Raw genomic sequence first — 24,116 nt, 5'->3', positions numbered from 1 at the left:
TATGACAATTTAATCTTTTTGGTTAATTATTTTATGTTCAAGATGAGTTTTTTCTGCTCAAATATTATATCTTTGCAGACACATTTTGTATTTTGGGCTCTTGCCATCTTCCAGTTTTACCTGATGATTCTACAAGAAGTTATTCTAATAGTTCATCCTGTTTAACCTCACTATTTATGTGTTCTTAGTTACTTCACAAAGCTTCAGTTAGATTGATCATATTGTAGTCAAAAGACATTAGAAATCTTGCCAGTTGACATCTAGAGATCTTTCAACACAAAAGCACATACATAAACACAGAGGAGATGACAACAGCTACACTTTGGATCTGTCAACAAATGTGGCCATGCTTTGGCTGTTACAACAATATCATATTCTTCAAGAATGAACTTTGGATTAGGGTAGAGACCAACAGAGTCTCTCTCCCAATAAGTAAAGCAAATATGGATAATACCACAACTAATTCCCTACTGATTTCAGTCCTAACACAAGACTTGTTCTCGGAATCCATATGTAGAATACAACATGCCCTCCCAGCCGCATGCCACTTTACAAAGTCCAAGGAGGAAATAAATTGCTGAGATATCCATTGGGCAAGGTGGAAGATGTTTGATGCCAAGGGCAACTGTGAGGTGGATGAACTATATGAAGACTTTAAATGGGGTACTTGTCCTATTTGATACATCGAACCGAGAGAATCGCCTTGATCTGTGTACTTTGAGTCGAATTGCTGGCACCTTTCTGGCCACTGCCTGCCAAATCATTTGTACTGCATCATCTTTCTTAGATGGGTACTGGAATTCATAGTAGCCTTCGACCTCCTTCAACCTTTGCCACATCTGGGTCCAGTCCTCTCGGCTTATACCTCTGATCAATTTAATCAGAAAGCCTTTCTTAACAGCATCAGATGTACGCACAAAGACGCAAAACTTGGAATAGTCAAGGATATCTTCATATGGGAGCTCGATGTCATCGCTGATGATGACCGGGATGCAGTGGCTAGCTATGGCATCAAAGAGTCGATTAGAAGATGGGGTGTCACCGGCAATATTTAGACAGAATTTTGATGCATGCATCCCACGGGTGGCTTCACTGATTCCATTCCCACCAATGCTTCCGAATGAAAAATGCACATCTTTCTCATCTCTCAGAAGATAAAATAGCTCTTGCCGAATTGATCCTCCCTGAACACCGAGTCATCAGAAGAAATTATTAGCTTATCTTGTGAACTACACCAAAAGAAGCAATCAGGACGAATGATATACTGTTTTCACAATCTTACAGTTCTACTTCTTAAGAGTACACTCATGATGTTTGTAAAATTTTTGGTTCGAAATGATATAGAGGTAATTAGAACAACATGTGGAGAATGCTAAAGTGAAATACATTCTCGAAATATCAATTCAGTATCATCAATGTTTAAAAACTATATACTTAAAAGCAACGAAATAGATCAGGAATGAGTTAAAGCACGATTTTCTCAAGTCATCACTCACAAACTAAAATTACAGGCATGTCCTTGAGATATTATTGGAAATGAACCCTGTGGTGTTATTTGGCAATGCAAAGCCTAATAATTGGAAACAAGAAAAAAAATGCCCAAGTTTAAGCCAAAGTATGTACCACAAGTCAAGGTGATGGACTAATTATAGAGTGAAATCGATCAAAAGTAAGATCTGCCTCTAGCTATACTTCTTATATATGGACAATAACCATTTTAACTGTCTACTTAGCTTTGTCATAACAAAATAATCATGCGAGAGGAGACAACTATGGTGACCATTGGTTCAACCTAGAAGCTTGGCCAGTAAACTGAATTGTATTTCCTCATTAAACCCAATGCTGCATGTAGCTTCACAGAGTTACACACACTGTTCACAATGACCTAAAACCTACAAAGCAATTCAATTTAGAGTCCTCATGCAAGATTATTCCTAGGAATTGTTGCAGAATCAAATCTGTTTATAATAGCCTAATGTACATAAAGGGTAACGACAATCCTTCAAACTTTCAAAATCAACTTTTTGTGTTCCAAAATATATAGCCAACCTATCATCTAATATAGTCTTCAAGAGATGAGCTATGGGAACAAGAATGAATTGCTTTTCAAATGCAACTCTTTTCCCTCATTCTGTTTAAGATTTTTCTTATGTAACCCTTGCTCTAATTCTACAATTCATGATAGTTATAGATTTATTAGGATCTACAAACACCGAAAAAGATCAAGCACCCTTGTGAGCAACTATTTGGGCTTATTAAATTATGCTACAGATAAGCATGGTGACAATTTCCAAAAATGTAGATATACATGTCCATTAGGTCATCTTGATACCTTGGTGTGCCAATAAGCAACTAAATACATTTTCTAAGATGCCACCAACTTTTCTGGGATCATGAGCAATTATGTTTATCCTTGAACATAAAAAGGGTGCAGTTTATATAGGTGTTGACCAAAACCAGAATGAAGAATCCAACAGTAGGTAATACATTTCCTAGGTGACTTGAGAAAGTCTACAGCTGCTAAAGATCATTCATGCAATATGATAGGCTTTACCAAACTACTCCAGACTACCATAAAGTTGCCCATCGCTAAAAGTAGGAACATAGCTTATATTCCTCAGGTCATCTCAAAAACATGATCCTAAATTGCACTAGATACAGGCATGTGGAAATCCAGTTTTGCACAGGTATGCTTCCAGTATTGTTAAAGAGGCCAACTTGGTGCTTAGTTGGGCCCTAGTAATTTACCCTTCATTTTAATATGGTGTATTTCTAAAAGTGTTTTTTTCCGAGCATTTTGAGGTAAGGATTTTGGTCTTAGCTTGAAGGTAGATTAGGCACAATAACTTCATGCTCAGTGGTGTAACTCATGACAACAGATATTGTTGTCAAAGGTGCTGCCAGATGAGGACGCCTAGGACTGGGTTACCTAATCCAAACCTTACTTTGATGGACTAACCAAAAATTATTAATTTCAACAAATTTTGGCCTATAAATGAAGACCAAATGCAGGATACCTGGTTAAAAGAAATTTATATGTCATTTTTTATCCTTTAGTCTCATACAATCATACCGACTTTCAACTCCCTTCTTGCTAGCCTTTAGGATTGTAGGCTTCCAACTACGTTCTTCTCTATGATCCATTAGGAACAATGAATCAATGTTAGAGACAAAAGATCAAACTGAAAACTAGCAATAATTTTGAGCCTACATTAGTTTGATGGAGTAAATATACAACAACTGGTTTTGTATTAACTTACTGATCAACTTAAAGAAAGTTAATCTTTATAATATAATGCATTCAACCAACAAGAAAGCTGACTTCAACACAGACTAATGTGATGCTTTACTAGTTAGGAAAGACATGACATTTCAACTTAATCCTAAATAATGTGGCTAATTCAACGAATCGACAAGTGGAACCATGGGAATAACTATGTCCTAGATGAGCGGAAAATCAGCCGAATTTAATGATCATAAGTAAAGCTTTTAGATGGAATTTGATGATGAGCTACACAGCACAAACAAGGATCTACAAGGCATTTGACTACATCTTTTTTGAGAAGACATTCTTTCTGTTTGATCCCCACACCACAGCTTTTGTAATTGCAGATGCAGGTTATCTCTCTCTCTCTCTCTCTCTCTCTCTCTCTCTCTCTCTCTTTCGCTCTCAGCAAATATTTTGTTCATTTGAATTAAACGTGTCGATATATGGTTTGTTTGCTAGGAACATTCCATGCTCATTTACTTTCCCCATTTAGGCTCACATAAAATCATCAATGATAAATTTTAGAATATTCTTCTCACTGGATTGTTTATGTATGGCAAACATATTATATGAAATATATTATCTTTTCATCCCCTCTATTGTTCTGCACATGTAAGAAGATCATTGCTCTTGTCCTCTATGCTGTTCATCTGGATTTAGGCAAGTAAACTGACTCTGACTTAGAAAAAAGGAATTCAGAATTGTTTTCTAGTTAACAACACCTTTGATGTGTTGCACCGTAGACCACTTCTCACACTAGCTCAAAACCCAAAGGAGACACTTGACCAAACTTAGCATCTACAAACCTTTTGTTATGGATTAGTCCAATGGAAAATCATAAGATATGCCAGTTGAACTGATGCATCAACTACTAGTAGTAGGCACGCTTCTGATAAACTTCAAGAAACGGATGATATGCTAGGAAAGAAATTACAATAAAGTAATGTCAATGGCAAAGCACTTACATCTTTCCTGTAGATAGCTCCTTGAAAATACAATAAAGTAGGGCGATCATCAAAGCCAGACGAGTCGTTGACAAAGGTCGTGATCAAATGCTTGTAGGGAGCAATTACGTCTTTCTCCACATTGGCTACATGGGGAAAGTAGCGCCCGAAATCTGCAAGAATGAACATGCATGGCCACAACTTTGTCCGAGCATCTAACATGCTGTTTGGATGGTGTGCCATTATGATGTGATCTCGCCCCCCTGACCTTTTCCACTCCTTTTGAGCTGTTAAAAACTGCACCAACTTCTTCTGCAACAACTTGTTTGTGCTGACTGTTTTAGGTGGAATTATCTTCGAATGCCGATTGTAGCTCAAAGACGAAAAGAAAGGCACAAACACAACATCAGCTTCACGAGAATCCTCAACCCTGACAGCACTGCAAGGGCCACTCGGATCGGAGAATTTTGAAGACAAAAGATCCAGCGTCAGCCAGTACTCAATGCTGTGCTGAAGATTCAACCCACCAGGATAGTCTGGGATCTTGGTCCGTATGTCCGGCCACACACTATTGCCATCGTCATTCCAGCTCATGAGACCAAAGTGAAACTCAGGAGGCAAATCATACATGAAAACCTTCAAGACCGCCTTGCTCGGGTCACATCGCTCAAGCTCTTCATCGGCTGGTCCATTCTGATCCAAGAAAGTCGAGTCCGTGGACAACGAGGGCTCGTCCTCATGGTCCCTTGAAGGGGTGCTCTGGCTCTCGATCATGGAAAAGATCTTCTCTTTCGGCAAAACATGGTTGACGAGGGGTTTGCCAGCGTAACCCCAGAAGAGGAGATAGGGCAGAACCAGGATAGTGGCGAGGGAGAGACAGAACAAGAAGGGTTTCCGGCATACAGGCCAATATGGTTGCATGCTTTTGCTGGCCATTAAGTACTTATTTACCTCACAGGAAAAATACCTAATTTAGCACCATCCGGCTTTTATCCACACAAGGACGAAGAACAGCGGCCAAAACCAATCAAGAAACAGAATCAAACTAATCGAATTCCGGGACTAAAGATCAAGGGAAAGCTGGTTAGAGCACAGCTACCACTAGTAAATTCCCAAAATGTTGACAGTTCCACTCCGTAAACAAAGAAACAAGCGCGTAAACCAAATGAATTCGGGAAAATTTTGGGAACAAAATCTACAAGAAAACATCATCAATCAATCATGTTCCAAACCAAAAGGCAGCCCCCAAAACCCCTACCCAGAACCAAACCGCCTCGCTTCAGCGCCCAATCAAGACGAGCATAAAGGCGCCATTTTGATGATCGAATTTGAACCAAAGAACCCTAAAAACAGCAACCCATATCCAAATCAACAGAAAAAGTGGGAACTTGGTTCAAAGAAAGGGGAAAAGACTTGTGTCTCATGTCGACGGTGAATGTGCGGACGGAAAGGAAGGCATCACCATCAAAATCGATTCTTGAAGCTGCTCTTCGTGCGGTGAGCAACTCGGATGGTTCCCTCTCGCTCGATTGGCGGAGATTTCGGACCTCTCTGTGGATGCGGGCTCTTCCGTCTCCACCACACGGCCATTCGACGTTTCGTAACAGAGGAAGAGAGAACATAAACAACACTACTTTGCGACAATATACATACATATATATATATATATATAATCGATTCTTTTTATTTATTTATGAGGAGATGGGATAGAACAAGTTCAAAGTTTCTTTTGTTATATAGAAAGATATAAATTGTTATATATCATCTCTCGATTCAACGGATTGAATTAATTAAAAAAATAAAAATAAAATCTAAACAAGAAAAAATAAAAAAATTATTTGATGCATTATGTATTCATATTCGTATCAAATCAATAGAAACAATGATTGTATACTAGATTTTAATGAAAAAATAATATTTTAAATAAATAAAATATGCTAAAAATCTCTAAACATTATATATATATATATATATATATATATATATATATATATGTATGTATATATATATATATATATATATATATGTATGTATATATATATGTATGCATATATATATATATATGTATATATATATATATATGTATATGTATATATATATATATGTCTTCCATCTATGTAATGGAAGCAAATTTCCAAGAATAATCTAAAATATAAATGAACGAGTAGTTGATCAGTTGATGACAATATTTAAGGTAAATATATAATAGCTGAGATTAGATGAAGCCTCGATAGATACGAAAATGAGAGATAATCTATTAATGGATTAATTATAAATTAACTCTTATAAGTAGTTATCTTTAGTATTTTTATCTTTATATTTTAAAAAATTATATTGAGATTTCTGTACCGAAACATTTAATCTGTTGTTTTAATAAAATATTTTTTTAATCTTATAAATTTATTTTTTAAATTTTGTATAAGATTATTAATATTTTATTTTCGTAAGTATAGGAATCCCAATATAATTTTACTTTTAAAAGTATAGGAATAGAAATATTAAGAATAACTAATTACAAAGAATAATATATCATTAGCCTCCTATTAATACATAATGTTAAGCCAAGATTAATTAATTAGAGATAATACAGTCAAATAAATATAATCTGATACAAGTAGAGATATTATTTGAAATAAATATCAAAGGTGGGAAAAGATTTATATAAGGTAATCGAATAGAGATTTGAATTAAGCCGTCTTAAGTTATTTATTTTAGAAATATATATATGAAAATATTGCCACATGTTCATACAACAAATGCTTGCGCCCATTTCAGAAGTGGCAGTGATCCTAATAACTTTTCTAATCAAATTAAAACAGTAAAATAATATAGGTCAAATTCAAAAAATAAAATAAGTTTTCATTTTTTTCTTGGCTTAGTGTTTTTTATCTTCTGAAATATGAGATGTGTGTCGTTCTCATCTTTGCTCCTCATTTGTGGTACCCTCGTATTATCGTCTTCGTTCTTTATTTATTTTTATTTTTACCACATCCGTCCTCATTTTTCATTCTGTTTTTAAGATAAAATGACAATATCTTACCCTACTCTCTTAATTATATTATAAATTCTAATCGTAAATGTAATTACGAGATCTTCGCTTACTACAAACATGAGCATCATATTAGATCGACTCGTACATCAATCACACATTCTTATGAGATTGTATATCTCGATCGTTTTGACATTAACGATATACGAGAGACGTAGACAATCGAAGGAGTATGTAAACAACTAGAGCGTGATACCATAAAAAAAAAAAAAAAAATGATCCATGGGATAAAAGTCAGGAGTATTTTAAAAAATAAAATTATTTTATAAAAAAAATATTGGTGAGAAAAAGTGAAAATTTAAGTTTTTTAAAAAATTATTCAATAGTATAAAACAGTACAGCAAAAACTTCATCAGATCACAATAACAAATGGAGAGAAGAGAGCGAGCCAGTAAAAAGGCTTTTCACTGTTCATGCGTTGCATTACATATCCTCCTCCCCAGAATCCCATGCCGTGCCGACCCAGTTCATCCTGCTGCTCCAATCTTCTCGTCTTCCTGTAGCTCTCGGGTAGTCCCAAGAGCACTCGAGCACTGGTCCTTTCATTTCCATGGCGTTCTCAGCATAAAGAGACATCAAAGGTGGAACAAGATCCTCCCAAGATTGACCTGCGTCCAGTTGAAACATGACAAGTGGTCAAACGCATTAAACACCTCCTCTCCTCCCCGAAGCGCGCCAGAAGACGGACATCCGGCATCTCGTGCAGTGTGCTGCGTCTCAGAGCGCACATGCCTTCCCTGACCTTTTTCGCCTCTTTTTGCCGCACCATTTGACCACCTTTCCGAGCCCAAAAAGAAGGTAAAGAGGGGGGAGCCCTTCTTATATGGATGCATTGGGAGCTCCTCCTGCTCTCCTTACAATATTCACCTAGCGCATCTCCTCCTGCCTCCATGCTCCGCTCTCCAATGGCCAAGTTGGTTCCGTTGATGATGCTTTTGCTTCTTATCTTAGTCTCTTTGGTCTCATGCGAGGTAAGGCTAGCTGATGCAGCATGATGCCATGCATCTAGGCAATGCAACACACTTGTATTCACCACTCAACCTTTCGTGCAGATTGTCCGTGAGGAGGTGCAAGCTGATGATCTGTTTCTGAACGCCCAAAAGGTTAGGCTCTCTGCACACGACACTTAGATCATCTTGTTGGGTTCAATTAGCTTTAACTTGGGATTGCTTTGGATGTGATGCAGAGACAATATGGACCTGGGAGCCTTAAAAGCTACCGTAAGCTTTTGTTTACATGTTGATCGATTTCCATTTCCTCTAGTCTTTGGTGAACCTTCCCATGTACAGAGTGCCCTGGTGAGTGCACAAGGCGGTGCTCCCGGACGCAGTACCACAAGCCATGCATGTTCTTCTGCCAGAAGTGCTGCAGAAAATGCCTGTGTGTCCCTCCAGGTTTCTACGGGAACAAGCAGGTCTGCTCTTGCTACAACAACTGGAAGACCAAGAGGGGTGGGCCAAAGTGCCCTTAAATTGATCTATCACCTACTTGTTTCTTGATCTACTGGTTTCTGTGGCTGTATCAGTTAGTATATGAGCAGGTCACATTTTATGAGTAGAGCTACTGGTGGGCATTCTAGGGTTGTTTACGTGAGTGTCTGTAGTAGGCTGGTCATATATTAGTCTTGAACCAGTGTGAGTTTGATGTTTTAGTGGAACTATATGGTTTGAGATTCTTCTTTCTTTTGGTGTTCCTGATCTGGTTTTGTTTACTTGGCTGCACACCAGAAATTTAATGGTAGTCAATAGCTCCAATGCAATCAATAGAACATATAGATACTAGTCATGGTGACCCAGTAAATGCTGCAGTTCTTCTCTGCCTCCTGCTTCTTGTAAATTCACCCCCTTTTATGTTTGAATTTGTTTAGCTCTCATGAAACAGATGTTTAGCTTGTTCTTCCTTCAGTTTTGATCAGGAGGACAGGCCAAAACTGGTCATTTTGGTGGAGCTGCAACTAGTTACTTTACATCTTTTACCCCATTGCAAGCTTAACTCTAGTTCTCAATAGAACTGCTAACACCATTCTTTCTTACCCTGATGGTGTTAAAACTTGGTTCTTGTTAATTGCTTTCACTTGTTTGAATGCAGTACAAGGCCTTGTAGTAGAAGGCTGATGTAATTTGCCAACCATTGGTAGATGTCTGGATGTATTGAAACTCTTGTTGATATGGGCAACTGTTCCCAACTCAATGGAATGCATGCATAAAATAAGCTGTGGCTGGGATTTAGCTCAATGATTGTGGTACCATTAACATTTGTTGTCACCTTTACTGGAAGAGGTCATTGTTTCTGTGGCTAAATGGAAAGGCAGCATGCTGATTGAGAAGCTTGCAACTATCATACAGATGCAAGAGAAATTACAGGTCACATCTAGAGGATCATGAAAGCAAAATATTCTGCTGCAGTCTTGATGTGTTATCTAGGTCTCCAGTTCATGTTATAAATATGGAGAATGGTGCAGAACTAGAAAATGGCTGGTAAATCAAACATTCAATCTGGACTTCTCAAAAGATCTGTCTGCAGTGTGTCATATCTGCAACCTCATGTTCTTGAGAAGCCCATAAGCTCAGTAGCTTCTAGCACTTGAATGTGTCATATCTGCATTGGCTCTCATACATGCGAGATCATACATATTAGACAGAGTGCCTTGACAAGGATTTGATGACTCAGAAACAGTCTCAAGAAATATCAGCATCCAAGACATCAATGTTCAATTTTCTTCTTTCATTCACCACTCAATTTGGTAGTACTGTTGTGATCTATGTGAACTGGTAGTGTCTCTTTCATGGAATTCAATTGCACATGCTTAATCAAAGATGGCTGATACACAAGTATGAGTATGGTATGTGCAACCACTAAGATTTTGTTTTAGAATGTTTTATGTTATCTTCAATCAGTTTTAGCTGATTGAAGTGTTCTGAGAAAAATCAATATGAAACAACAGGTGCTTTTTATTTGTTGGCTTAAGCAAAAGAAATCACCAGTATAAAAAGGGTTCCAGCAAGGAATGAAGATGGTGACCTCACATGCAGAGTGCTCTGTCAGGGTTGCTGTGATTCAAGCTGTCATCTTAAATTTCTCAACACCAGTTTCTTTCTTCTTTCCTTTTTTTAGGCTCAATCATATCAAGTTTGCTCAATGAATGGGAACCACTGCAGTGCATTGAGAAAATGACACATGTTGATGCATCTGAGTTCAGTCTTCATATTATATCTGAGATCATACAGAAAATTCATTCACTATGGTACATTTGAGGCAAGAACCAAAGCTGCACATTAGCTTAGCACATACACCAAGTAGAAGACACTTTTTGACCCTCATTAATGTATTTTGTATCAGTTGCATGACCAGTGGATTGTCAGATGAAGGCATGGCTGATGGAATCAATATACCCCACTGAGAGATCTACCTGCCTTGCAGCTTCATCAAGAAGCCAATTCTCCAGCGCTGCCAAGGGAGGGTTTTGAGCGTCGAATCTTTTCTTTCCGTCAGCACAAGCTGGGGTAGACTGAGACCCATAAAATGAGGCTTCTGCTGATGGTTCCTCCCAAGCAGGGAGCAGCTGTTTAAGCTCTTCGTTGAAGAGAGGATGACAGCTCTCCTGATCAACCTTCATTTGGATCCCATGGCACGTTAGATCTTGATCTGGAGCAGTAGGTTTAACCTTTGGAGAGCACCTCGTCCATCCTTGGAGAAGCCTCGAGATGTTGTGTGTGCTCGAAGCATATGATGAGGAGCTTAGATCGGATGAAGGGAGATTAGAGTGATAAGAATTCCCACTTGCATTGTTGTTGTGGCATCTTGATATCATGATCTCAGGGCATCCGTTGTTTGAATCAGATGAAGTGGTGCAGCCAGTGGTTGCGACTTGATGCTTCTCGATCTTCTTCTTCAGGTGGGTGTTCCAGTAGTTCTTGATGTCATTATCTGTTCTCTGAGGAAGGTAAGAAGCTATGGCTGCCCACCTGCAGTAAGAGTCATCACAAGGATCAACCCGGAGCTGCAAACTATGTCACCATGATCGATGGAGATGATTGATATAGATCTACTTGTTGCCTAACAAAGATTGGAGATGAACGATCAATCCCTCTTCGCTCTTAGTGAAGTTGCCACGCTTGATTCCTGGTCTGAGGTAGTTGGTCCATCTTAATCTGCAGCTCTTACTGCATCTCATCAAACCTAGAATTCAAGAGCAGAAATGGAGTCCATCAAACATAGCATTTGGCAGACGAAGGAAGAAAACCAAAGATACAGAGGGGCACTTTTCACCGGTGTTAGCAGGCACTGATCTCCAATTCCCAGGACCATGCTTCTGTATGTAGGATACCAGTATGGTGTCTTCTTCCTGCGTCCATGGACCTCTCTTGATGCCAACCTTATCACAGCATTGAGACCTGCCCATCCTTCTCCTTGTCTTCTTCTGTGTGCAAAGGAACATGTGAGTGTTTATATAGGATGACTTGTGGAGGAGGATCAGCCATCATTTACATATCCTATCTACCTCTCTGACTCATTTACTTGTGCTGCTTTTTTTGTCTTTTTGCCTTGAACAAAGTCAGCTGGGTTTTTCCCTTTCTTTCATTTCAATTGTGTGCTTCCACTGTCACATGAATCAGCAAATTATCTTCTTCATCTTTCCAGTTGTGGGTTGAGAGAGAACCTCCCAATTAATGCATGGAAATTAATTGAGGTCCCCTTTCCATGATACTGATCATCTACCTGAAGGGGGCGGTTTTCGTTTCTATTAACAGCAATCTTGGTTTGACCACCATAGGTGTTCTTGTCGTCGTGGTAAACTTATTTCCTCATCACAATAACTGATGCAGACTCTTTAGGGTCATGACGCCAATCGACACTCTACAGAGACACGAGAGACACTGCCACAACCACCATATGGTTGCTTATGTATACATAATTATTTCGATATGGCTTTAAATCAGACGAGTCTGAATCAAATCGATCGAATTAAACGTTGTTTATGTTTTGAAAATGGATCAGACCTAATATGTGTCAATTGATTGATGAGTGACCGACACCACGATAATAGCTTTCTCACAACATTATTGGAAGATAGCAATCATAATATCTTATTCAGACACAGAGAGAGAGACAGAGAGTATACGTGGGAGGATTTGGGAAGGGGGTCCGTGGTGGCTTCGGAGCCCGGTATCGGGTGTGAGTAGGTGTCGGGATCCCAAGCGTCACGGAATTGGGTATGTGATACGATAGCATCGCTTCTGGTCTTCTCGCTAATTTGCCCTGTGATAAGCATGAGGTCTCGTGACCACCCCATTCAATAAGGAAAGCTACGGATCTCCGCAACGTGGCTGTCACCTCTTGGATGGCAACTTCCACACATTCATATCACCGGCAGAATTAGTGGGTCGGGTTGATGATCTCAACTTGACCCCTTCTCGTGCCGGATGCAGCCTGTCATGCAGTATATATATTATATACATCTGATGGGTACAACTACAAACAAAACCAATCAAATGCACCTAACTTATATAACATAATACAAGCTGATATAGCCCATAAAGATCACGTAGGCAGTACCTGCTTTTGCTGAAGGTGTCACCTGTTCCTTTGAGCAAAAGGTTTGAGCTGCCCAAGACGAACAAGCAGGACATGGGATCCCACAACTAAGTGAAGCTGGACACCAGCCAGAAAAATAAGGTTCCAAATCTCGGCTACGCTTCATTTCTTCTGTCATTTGTCTGTGAAAGAATAATTGTAATTTGCTACAAAGTGAATACTACGTGTACAGGTACTCCCAAGAAATGGAGAGCAAAAAATCATACAGGCATCCGAGTAACTATGTAATGTCCCTTTTCCAGGTCATAAATTGTCTTCAACCTTGGTCTTCGCCAATTCCATACATAAAGCACAGAAAGAGTTACTAATAGAAGAATTGCAAACAATGAAATGAATGTTAATGTATCACTCCCAGCAATGTTTGTGATGGTTTCTGCACCAGACTCGGTTTCTACCACCGTTTGCAGAATGAATGCACCCAGTGTCCAATCGAGAGGACTGCTTCCGGTGGGAACAGCAAACCCTATCCTGCATCCAGTAATTTGGAATTGAGTAGAGGGAAGTTTTCTTGGGTGACCACAAACAGTATGCTGTTAAATGAACTGTTTTAATCAAGATTGGGATAGTTATAGAGCAACACCATATCTTAAAAAGACTTCATGGACGACTCAACAAACTTGTAGCCAGCAATCGATTTGATGTTGACCAACTCCAGTGTGACATTTTATCAAACACCAACGTGTTATGAAAAGCATTCCCAAAAACATGAAATCTATTTGATACAGCGGCACTAAGCTAATTTTGTCAAATCCATCACATTGCCTTCACACTGGAGTGATATCTATGTTGTGAATAAACCATCTAATGTAGGTAACTAAAAGTAACATGACCACCATTTCTGATAAAGATTTGAGGAACATAAATATATAGAAAGGCCAGTTAAAACAATTAACTTTAGAAAGAAGCACATGTTTATGGCATCCGTGTAACTTCAAAGTTTGAGATCACTATTTCGAAAATCATTTCTCTTTGTTTTCCATGTCAAGTGAACCAACATGCAACTACCTTCACAGCATAGCCACAAAGAGAATTACATGAAAGACCATATACAAAAGCAAATAACTATTGTATGGGGCAAGTACTAGAGATGTTTGTCTTAAGATATCCATAAATCTACCAATGCATTTACTCACGGAAGGAGCTACACTTCGAGCAAATTTTATGTTAATGTATGATCACACACGCACGATTATAATAGAGGATATATTAAACGGTATTTCTCCTAAAGACTCCATAGTATAGGCAAAAATGCATGCTCCTATAACTTCCAGTTACAAACACTAAATATGATAGCTTGGAAGTGGTGTAATATTTACTCATCAATGAACGTCGAATGGCTTCTAAAACCAAGAATGTTGCTGGAACTAACAATCACATGAATGCATATTCCATCTCAGCATGTACTTGTCAGTATCACTGTGATCATGATTAGATTGTTTTGAAGCTTCTTTTACGTGATAAGACAACATCATTTGAACCAAAATGAGACTAAGAAGGTTACCGCTTTTCCTCCATAGGAATTCCAAGACCATCATGTAGTAGCGACACCATAAAAGCAGATGAAAAGCAATATTTTTTCAGGTCCATCTCATCAATGCCAAAGTGTTCCTCTTTTAGACTAACCCAATGATCCTCACAATAGTGACGTCCAGCAGCTTCTACATCTGATAAAGATGCCTTTGGTGTCATCCCAAACAACTAAAGAAGGCAAATAATTAGAAAACACTACATATTAATATGCAAGTTTGATTACATAATTATAAAAATAAAAACTAAAAGGTTTAAATTCGATTAGAAAGCATTAAGTAATTTGAAAAGCATCAGCTACATACCTCTGAAATGTAGAAAAATTTCTCAAAAGCAAGTTGTTGTCCTTGCATATCAGCCTTAAATCTTTGTAAAATTTCACCTAGAATGGTGAAAAAGATCTTTCAGTCAAAGATTCAAAAAGCTGATAAAAATTTCATGGTCATAAGATTTGTGAGAAATGAAGCATCCAATTGTTCAATTTTTGATAAACACAGATAAGAACCACTTCAGGATTATATTCCACGACTTTGGATCTAGCTGTATAGTAGCCATTCAATACTCCACATCAACAATGCAAAATTCTTGCAGTTTTTGCCAAGGTTTTACAAAACAGAAGGAGAAAGGTAACTTGGAGCTTGCCAGCATTTAGGCACAAGGTGGGGGGGGGTTAGTGGAGCCCTAGGGGTCAACAGTATCCAGCCATAGAATTTGCTGGCGGTTCTAGATGCTATTGCTCCTATTTCTCCTATTCCATCTGCATTAGATGATGGAGATTTATCCTTGGCCATTCCATCCTGCAGCCAGTGTACTCTAATTTCCTTAAATTTCCATTTTCTCTATCCTTCTCTTACTAGAGCATCAACAAATTGGATTCAGGCAAAAATGGAATGGAACATATAGTGACTTAAAATTATGTAAAGAAAATCCAATGAAACCAATATGTCAAGCAACTGAACCACTAAAACACCTGATTTTACTTCCACAAACATCCCTGCTTCAAAACCAAGAACCTTTGAGGGATGCTGGGGCTCAGTTTAAGAACCTAAGGACAGCCCTGTTGGGGCTCAGGTTAAGCACCTAAGGACAGTACCTAAGGCATTTTATTGACCCACTTTTCCAAATAAGGAAGATAATGGTATAAACTACTAGATGATGGACACAGTAATTTTAAGGTTCTTAATCAGCACAACAAACTATTCTGTTGCAATGTATTTCCTCTAATGACATAGCAGCACTATCTTGACTCAATTGTACTAGGGTGATCTGAGAAAAAAGATCCAAATCATAATTGATAATTTCTGTAATGCTATAGACAAATTGATTTAATGTCCGGATCCCAAGTTGTGTAACAATAGATTAGGCCACTATTACATGTGAAAATAGGAATATAATGTTTATAGATCACACCTCTATTGAGTACAGAAGCACAATGTAGCCTTAAAATCACAACAGAAGAACTAAAACAAAAATAAAACAAAAGGTCCCAACCATAAGGGTACAATTACATAAATGATTTCTTGCCCTCAAGCTCTACTGAGGACAATATCATTGGTCAAACTAAAAGCTATCAAATATCTTTCTACTGTTTCTAATAAAGTAATTTTCGGCTCCTCTGCTACTCCTACACAGCATTGTTTCTCATAGACTCACCTTGTTAAGCAGTGCAGCTGTAAATCTGTTTCCACTATGTGATCCTCAATCAAATAGTACCCCTAATTGTTCACAAATCTAAATATTATTTGTTTTAACTATTTCTAGTACCCCTAACTTTCTGTGTTCATATGATCCAAAAAAAATTTGTGTTGGCTATTAGTTGTCTAATGCAAACCTCCCTTTTACATGACCAGGGACCAGCAGTGGAAAGATGTAATAATAAGCATGACAAGAGAAATCGCCAAAAAAAGAGAAGAAAACTTCAGAAAAAATAACCGAATAATATATAAAATACACAATTGCACATCATTAATCTACCTTGTTGCAGGAACGTATAGGCCTTCGATCTACATGTAGCAAAATTACCCTCTACATCATGTGAGATGTTCTTTTGAAGTGCATTTGATGTTGCAATAGAACTTCGATTGTACCCTTTAGGAATGCATGAAGACCCGATAGGTCCCTCAATATTGCCTGAAGCTGCAGAATAAAGAAGGCTTCAATATAATCATATAATTCTTTGTGCCCTCTACAAAGAAAACAGACTGACATGCATAGCTTGAGTTGCAGATAAATCATAGGTGTGTAGTTTTTGTTCAAAATTTTCAAATGTTTATGAAAAACTGAGCAATAACAGCTAGATCAGCATTGCAGATGCTCTTGCTAGTGATTTTTGGTTCCTCACATATTTCTGGTGTCCAACCAAAAATGCCCTTAAGAACGAGACTTTGGGTGCTTTTCTGATGGCCTTTGGTAATAGAATGTCAGTGCAACTTGAGAATGCACACTAGCTATTTTCTAACACAAGAAATTAGTTGTAAAGAGCCCCAAAAATAAAGAAAAAGCTGAAATACATGAGAATTTTGTGTAAAGCCAAATAAGGATAACAATAATGTTCGAGAGAATTTGATGGTTCAAGAAAGGAGGGTGGTGATAGGAAATGTCTACAACTGAATATTGACTGATAAATGAAGTACATAAAATTTAATACTCAAAATTTAATTATCTAGAATATAAGAGTTGAGCTAAGAGAAATAATTTAGATAATTTGGCAAAAGAAAACTAACATCAGAGAAGAATTTTTATAAGAATCAGTGGCCAAGGATGAGGATTTAAGTACTGAAAACTGTTCCAAGCTAAAATCCACTTACAAACCCCAAAAGACAGATTGTACTTAGGATCTTCACCATGGCATTCTGCCTCTGCCATTTGGAGCTTCAACTACATAATTTTATTGACAATCATAACAACAATGGTTGAAACATAATTGTACTTTACTTGTTGAAGAAGCAGGGATCATAGACAGCTTTACTCAATGGCTCATTATTAGCTTCTGTAATAGGACCATTTGATTTCTGGTAGATGAATATAATAATTTAAGATCTATCGACTTTTTTGTGTCCAACTTGTATAATGACAGAAAGACCTTTGTCTATTGTTTTGCAAGTGTCCTCAATATCATCAGATTAACTATTGAATCAAATGTTACCTATGTTCTATGGTGCTTTTAAATTCAGGTAGACATTTTGCATATACTATTAAGAAAAAAATTCATGACTTAAATAGTTCCATATAAGTAGCAAACACCCTCCATTCCTTTGTCCACACATGTGAACCTTGCTCTCAAGTCCCCAGTTTTCACAGCTAAGGCTAGGTCGATGATGATATTATCTTAGGAAGCTCACCTGTTGCCACAATGCTGGAGTTACGTAATTCTGTCAATGATTCCCATGCTAAATCCTGCGCATAGTCAACAATAACAGGCCTTCAGTTCCAACATTATGACATAAATAAAAGAAAGCACAAGAAAACTTCACTATTTAATCAGACAAGGGCCCTGCCATATTTGCTGAATTACTCATCATGATATTACTATGAACAAGTTAACATATAAATGGCATTTCCAGCTTGAATTTTTAACCAAAAAAAGGTACTGATTAAAAAAAGACAAGAAAAAGGTACTTACTTTCAGAAATACAAGAGATTTGCCTTAAAAGAATATAAAGGTACTACAAAAAAAACACTTGCAGCATACAAATATAAAGTTAATGGTATGATCATAATAATACAACAAATAAAAGATGTTAAATACTAAATTTGATTGCTAGGATTGATCTGATAATCAATAAAATCCATTAGATTAATCATTATCATCATCCTTTTCCCAAAAATATAAGGCCACCACAGAGCATACTTAAAAAAAGAGATTTCCATGGAAGATTTGACAAAATATTATAATAGCTATCAACCTAACAATTGAATGATCAATAGAAGCTAAGTTTGAGTATAAGAAAAATCTGCCTAAAAACCTAAAAGCTTAGTTGGCTGATGAAACAATGTACTTAATGGTTGCATTTAGATTAGTTCGCTAATGGAGCAGTATTCAAACAAAAAATGACACACTTTGCAGAAAGCAATACTCATTTCAACGGCACAAATTAACAAAAACACAGACAAATCGGACGTTCAAGTATCCAGAAAAAGATGAAACTTAAATTCTTCTTGAATAGTTCAACTTTTCACTCTTTGACTAAAATCAAGATATCGTCTTAGTTCTTTATTGTATCATATTTCTGAAGTTCCACACAAGTACTCATTTTGAGGCCTGTCCTTGTAAACCTTTCAAAGTGTCACCCCAGACTCAGCATCCTCACATATGAGCTTCCTCATTTCTTCGCTTCAGAAACATTGTATCATATTTCTGAAGTCCCACAAGAAAGCATCATACTAATTTTTAATGTATCAGCATACTACCAAACCAAGAAATACATGGTCATTAAGATTTTGACTTGAGTAAAACGTAGGTATTAAAAACATCAGCTCATTCAACTAGAAAACTATATTTCAATTTGCATAACAAAGTTCCACACATCGAGTTTATAAAATTCCTAGAATAAATTATCTAAATCCTCAAACTTGATATTTGTAAGGGATTTTTTTAACTTAACAACAAAAATGAACATTAATCACTGTGGATAAATAAATCACAATGAAACATAAACCAGACAGTCAAATCACAATTTGACTTGGAAAATAAATCCATGAGTTACCATCATGTGTTACCTGACCAGCTTGGTGAATACTTTTGCTGTAAAGGTTATAAGTAACACCAGGCAGTTTAAGCATCCGAGAGTATTCCAAGGGAGGTGGCTCTTCTGGAACAAATGTAATCTGCACGTGAGAATGACTTTAGTAAGAAAACATGAGTTTTAAGAGAGCATTTTATTGTATATGTCAGAACCTAAAAGAAGTTACAGCCAGTAATATTCGCAAATGCATCATCTATTTTGACATAAACAAGAAGTGGGCCAAACCGCCAAAGATTGAAATATTATGAGGATCCATAAATTGATAACTCACATGCCAAATCTACCGAAGATAATATTATGAATCTTAGTCATTAATATACCAAACCATAATTAACCCCATGGCTGACCAAGTAACCGACTAGTCAAACATTGGCTGGCCCAATAAATGCGATATCCATCCCCCTCATGGGTTGTCAGGATTCAATTCCTCAAATGTGCATAATTGTGCCTAAAGAAAAAGTACCACATTTGAATTCTGTCTTATTATATTCCTCATCCCTTCAATTTCTCCCATCCAAAATTTCTTTTTCTCCCCATAACCGTCAAACTTGGAGATGTCAAAGGATGAGCAAGAACGCAACGCGAAATGACATATACATACTGGTTGCTGGAGAAAATCATCGTCGGATGTAACCATCACCAAAGAGGAAAACATTCAAGGTACAAGTTGTCCCAGCCAAGAAACCTCCTTCTCCTCTTCCTGTATATTCATGTTCTCTATCTGCCTCAAGATAGAGCTTGATATTCATCCTCACTGTTGGTAGCCATGGTTGTTGACATATAATATATCATGCAATAAAACTTAAATAGGTGAGGGTAGAGAAGAGATGGGTTGATCAGCCTTGAATTTAGAGGTAGATAGTTGGATAATGTAGATAAGGATGGAAAGTCAAAGAATTAGGGATCACCAGACAATGCTAGTGAGGTTATAGCAGCAACAGCTAGTGGTGGTTGACAGCAGAAGCCAACAGTCAATGGTTGCCATAGACTGGCAGCCACCCATAGCCAGGAACAACCGGGTACAACAAAGGCTGCAACCAGACACACCACTAGCTGGTGGCTATAGGTGGATCACTGTCAATGAGCAATCATTAGAGCAGCATCAGCTGACTGCCAGATGAGGCTGGCTGCTGTGACAGGTTGACATGGGATGATCAAATTGTTGATCATTAAAAGCTTACTTTAGCTGTCAGCTCACCCCTAGGTTATCGCCAATTTGTAACAGCAGGTCACCAGCCGATTGGTTATTACAGTGGCAGCCGGTGGTGGAATGGGGATTGTGACAGGTTGCAATGGGGGCCATGGCTGCTGCACCATTGGTTAGTCATAGTAGGTGTGTCACGGTCAGTGGGCAGCTGGATGATTGGCCGAGTCACTGGCCATGAACCAAGATATACACTTGGGCTCAAGCCATAAGTGATATGGAACATGTATTTGGGTTACGTCTAACTGATTGGGCAATTTGCACGGGTCTAAGTTAAGTGGGCCAAGCCCAAACATATTTGATTTAGGTTCATTTCTAAATCAGGTTAGCTGTAAAGTTCATGATGTATATGCAATTTTTATCAGGGATCCGTTCATAAAATCTAGGGATTGATTTTGAAAACCAGGGACTGTTCTATAAAACCCCACGTATAAGTCTGTAAAGTTTTGTGCACTTGATTGTAACAATAAGGTACTGAACTATAATTTGACAATAACTTTCAATTTTTATCCAATTTGTTGAAATATCTAGCATATTACAGATCCTTCAATTGAAAATTCTTTTGGCATCAATTTATTACATGACGTAATAATATACTATTATGTTTATTTGCTGGAAATGTAGATTCAGATTTTTTGGCTACCGTAGAATTTTATTAAAGCATGATTTCAATATGATAGTTCCCTGTGGCATGGTGTATATGAAATTGACAATATATCACATTATGGGACCATTTATTTTATAATATTTGTGGAGGAAAAAAAAACCTTTTTAACATATTTGGATGGATGTTCTGTAATCCTGAAGAAAAGGTAGACTAAAGCTAGTAAGGTGATTTCCATAAGGAATTAGTGTGTTGCCAAGAATATCAATGGTTCATTAGACAGTTCCCCATATCCACAAGAGAGACATATTTCCTATATGGTAGGTAGGACAACATTCCATCAATAGGTGGAACAATATATTGTGAGATGGAGTGATTCCTGATGTCTATAGGAGAGATCATCTCATCCCAAGAAAATTAAAGAAGCCACATACCTCATGTCCATAAGTAAGATTTCATCATTTTTAGGTGATTGGAGAGGTTCAATGTGTAGCTAGGCCTGTTGATGGGTGTGATTTATTATATACGAGAAGATTCCTTAGTTACGAAGGATAAAATAAACAATTACTTTGAGACGCTTTATTGTGTCTCCCATCCGAAAGTAGGAAATAATCTCCACATCCCTCCTCTATCCCTTTATTCTGATACTAAAAAATTACATCTCCATGCATATTTGTGTGCAACCGTTGGATGGTCATGTGATGAGAACATATAAATACTTGCATCATTAACATAAGATTTTGGCCAACTGAGAAAGAATGCATAGCAAAACATATGAAAAATATATCATTTTTTAAATCAACAAAATGACAAGTATAAGAAGGAAAATACTTCACAGGATTAAATTGTATAAACATGATAACCTGAGCAGAAGCCCCACCAAGTTCAATTATCCCCATAGTTTCCTGATGATTCCCTCCTAATGTCCCAAGGACATAGTTGGCAGCTATCCAAGCATAGATACCTTTTTGTTGGCCTGCAGTGCAAATTCAAAGTTTTATCTTTTAATTAAAGATCTGTGAACCAGCATTGCTTGTAAAATGCTTCAAGTTGAATCAAATCTACAAGAGACAAGTAGCAGACTGTGGATAGGAGCACATCCTACTGAGTTAAACCTAATGAGTTACTTACGAATTCTATAAGTTGAATCAAAGCCTGACGTGTATAGTACAGCAAAGCCCCCCCAAAAAAAAGTTATACAACATGTGCAAACCAACAATTAGAATGAAACATTCTGAGTTACTCATGAATTCTAAAAAAAGTTGAAAACAGTATCGGGAAGTTAAAAATAATGTCAAATCATCATGCCCCAGATACGCTGATCGGTGATCCATGGATGTGCTACAATGGCAAAGATTACCGATTGTGCGCCATAAGGGTTATATAACTACCAAAATGCTAAAGCACATACAAAATTCTATGATCAATAGTAACAATTGTCCTGCTGATTCACAATATTCTAAGACTAGATGTATACAGAAAGAAATGACATCTATAGTTTAACAGTCGCTATATAAGAATAAAGAGCATAGTTCATCTGTGTAGGCTGCCCTCCTCCTTGTTCTAGTTGGAACAATGTGAAAAGTTGAAGAAAAGAGTGTATTCTTGTGTGACTGTCACGCCATAGTTATAACGGATAACAAATTGCTAATACAATTGGAATCTATAAAACAATTTGATGCCGTTCCATGGATAAAGTCAACTGAGTGAACATGAAAGGAGAAGCAAAAGCGAACAGACGAACCAGTGATGGTGGAAACCCAATCATCCCTAAACATGAACCCAGACGACCTCAGCACCTGCCTGCAAGATTCCAAGATCGCCGTCCTCACGCGCAACGGACAGCTCCCCAACCCTCCGTTCTCGATCAGCTGCACCTTCGTCGTCCTCCACTCCGCCGTCGGTACCCTCCCCTTGGCAAACTCCAGAAGCTTCAGAATCGACCCACCAGCCTCCTCCGGCGCCGCAGCGAACGCAACCAACCCGGGCTTCACCCGCATCGACACCGACCCCTTGCCATCGAAGCCAACAAAAGGGATCCTCCCCTCATTGAGGAACTCGAAGACGTGGATCCGGGATCCGGATGAGCCGGCGTCGATTACGAGGCCGAAGCCCTTGGGTCGAGGGGCATCGAAGTGGGAGGAGAGGTGAGCGCGGCCGGCGGCAGCAAAGAGGTAGAAGAGGAACGGAAGGATCAGGAGGCCGGCAGAGAGGATCCAGCGACGGTCACCTCCGCCGCAGAGTGGGGTGCGGGGGGCGGGGGGAGGGGGCGCGTAGTACAAGCGGGGGTGGAGCTGGGTCCGGTGCGGGGGGAAGTAGGCACCGGCGGAGGAGGACGAGGAAGCCCGGGATTGGAGGGAGGAGAGATCCATGGAGGACGGGGATCAGAGTGTGGGAGGGATTATTCCGGGTTCCATCTGCTAGGGTTCCCTCTCTTCCTCTTCCTCCTCCTCCTCGCCGATCGATGGAGCCGGTGAAGCAAGACCACAGTTGTTAGTTAAGATGGGGTCTAAATATATACTAATGGAGGCGGACTCGATCCTAAGCTTGCGAGTTCAAGTCGGTGACTTGTTTATGTACACCATGGTCTACACCGTGGAATTAATAGAATTGTGTGTATTTTTTATATAGACCCTTACACAGCTCTCAAACTACTAAATTAGTCACAATCTCCATGCATATATGGTATTGTTTATTTAGCATATTAATTAATTAATGACATCAAGATTTGGTTCGAGTTCCAACCCGGTTCGGTTCTGGTTCGAGCCTACTCATATACACACACATTTAAACCTACTAAAGAGGAGATAAAGTGGGAAGTGGCTATGACAAAAACATCAATAACAGCAATTTAGCTAGATGCAAATGGAAAAGGAGGAATTCCAAACATGAGACACTCAAATCCTCAAATACTCAATTCGGAGTTAATGAAAGGTGGAAGCTAGACTTAATATTTCAAAATAATTTTCTCATGACTCGATCTCCCAAATGGTGCAATTTTCTGAAGGATACATGCAATTAATCATCCTAAAAGATTGAAAGGCTGTATGTACAATAAATTTGTCCTCTTGATGGAGAGGCAATAGGCATGCTAAATATGGACAGCAACCGAGTTCCACAAAACCAGCCAACACAACTCCTAGATGAGAATCATCAGACACAGCACAACTATCATCAACC

General features: G+C 38.3%; 4 protein-coding genes across 5 annotated transcripts; 1 reads left to right on the top strand and 3 right to left on the bottom strand.

Moving 5' to 3' along the window:
• Positions 1–306: 306 nt before the first annotated feature.
• Positions 307–5,845, bottom strand: LOC135643679 (probable arabinosyltransferase ARAD1). Its single transcript, XM_065160958.1, has 2 exons — positions 4,234–5,845; positions 307–1,184 (listed from the first exon to the last, which is right to left on the bottom strand). Exons 1-2 carry the CDS (start codon positions 5,146–5,148, stop codon positions 642–644), a joined length of 1,458 nt encoding a protein of 485 aa, XP_065017030.1. The 5' UTR covers positions 5,149–5,845; the 3' UTR covers positions 307–641.
• Positions 5,846–8,070: 2,225 nt separating this feature from the next.
• On the top strand, positions 8,071–8,942 carry LOC135642228 (gibberellin-regulated protein 6-like). The gene is made up of 4 exons (XM_065158198.1): positions 8,071–8,232; positions 8,314–8,364; positions 8,448–8,481; positions 8,551–8,942. Exons 1-4 carry the CDS (start codon positions 8,089–8,091, stop codon positions 8,730–8,732), a joined length of 411 nt encoding a protein of 136 aa, XP_065014270.1. The 5' UTR covers positions 8,071–8,088; the 3' UTR covers positions 8,733–8,942.
• A 1,481-nt stretch (positions 8,943–10,423) lies between these two features.
• On the bottom strand, positions 10,424–11,859 carry LOC103992481 (transcription factor MYB60-like). Of its 2 annotated transcripts, none has more exons than XM_065157680.1 (3): positions 11,531–11,859; positions 11,323–11,440; positions 10,424–11,226 (listed from the first exon to the last, which is right to left on the bottom strand). In XM_065157680.1, exons 1-3 carry the CDS (start codon positions 11,697–11,699, stop codon positions 10,620–10,622), a joined length of 894 nt encoding a protein of 297 aa, XP_065013752.1. In that variant the 5' UTR covers positions 11,700–11,859; the 3' UTR covers positions 10,424–10,619. The 2 variants fall into 2 exon arrangements, with proteins under 2 accessions (XP_065013752.1, XP_009410469.3); XM_009412194.3 differs by having other exon boundaries at positions 11,311–11,440; positions 11,531–11,685.
• A 1,074-nt stretch (positions 11,860–12,933) lies between these two features.
• Positions 12,934–23,440, bottom strand: LOC103992480 (probable apyrase 6). Its single transcript, XM_009412192.3, has 8 exons — positions 22,681–23,440; positions 21,800–21,912; positions 19,103–19,210; positions 17,725–17,779; positions 16,358–16,519; positions 14,689–14,765; positions 14,358–14,554; positions 12,934–13,324 (listed from the first exon to the last, which is right to left on the bottom strand). Exons 1-8 carry the CDS (start codon positions 23,306–23,308, stop codon positions 13,057–13,059), a joined length of 1,608 nt encoding a protein of 535 aa, XP_009410467.2. The 5' UTR covers positions 23,309–23,440; the 3' UTR covers positions 12,934–13,056.
• Between the last annotated feature and the right edge of the window lie 676 nt (positions 23,441–24,116).

Source organism: Musa acuminata, chromosome BXJ3-7, assembly GCF_036884655.1.
Source record: "Musa acuminata AAA Group cultivar baxijiao chromosome BXJ3-7, Cavendish_Baxijiao_AAA, whole genome shotgun sequence".
NCBI classification, from domain to species: domain Eukaryota; kingdom Viridiplantae; phylum Streptophyta; class Magnoliopsida; order Zingiberales; family Musaceae; genus Musa; species Musa acuminata.
This window is presented reverse-complemented; position numbering and strand designations above follow the sequence as displayed.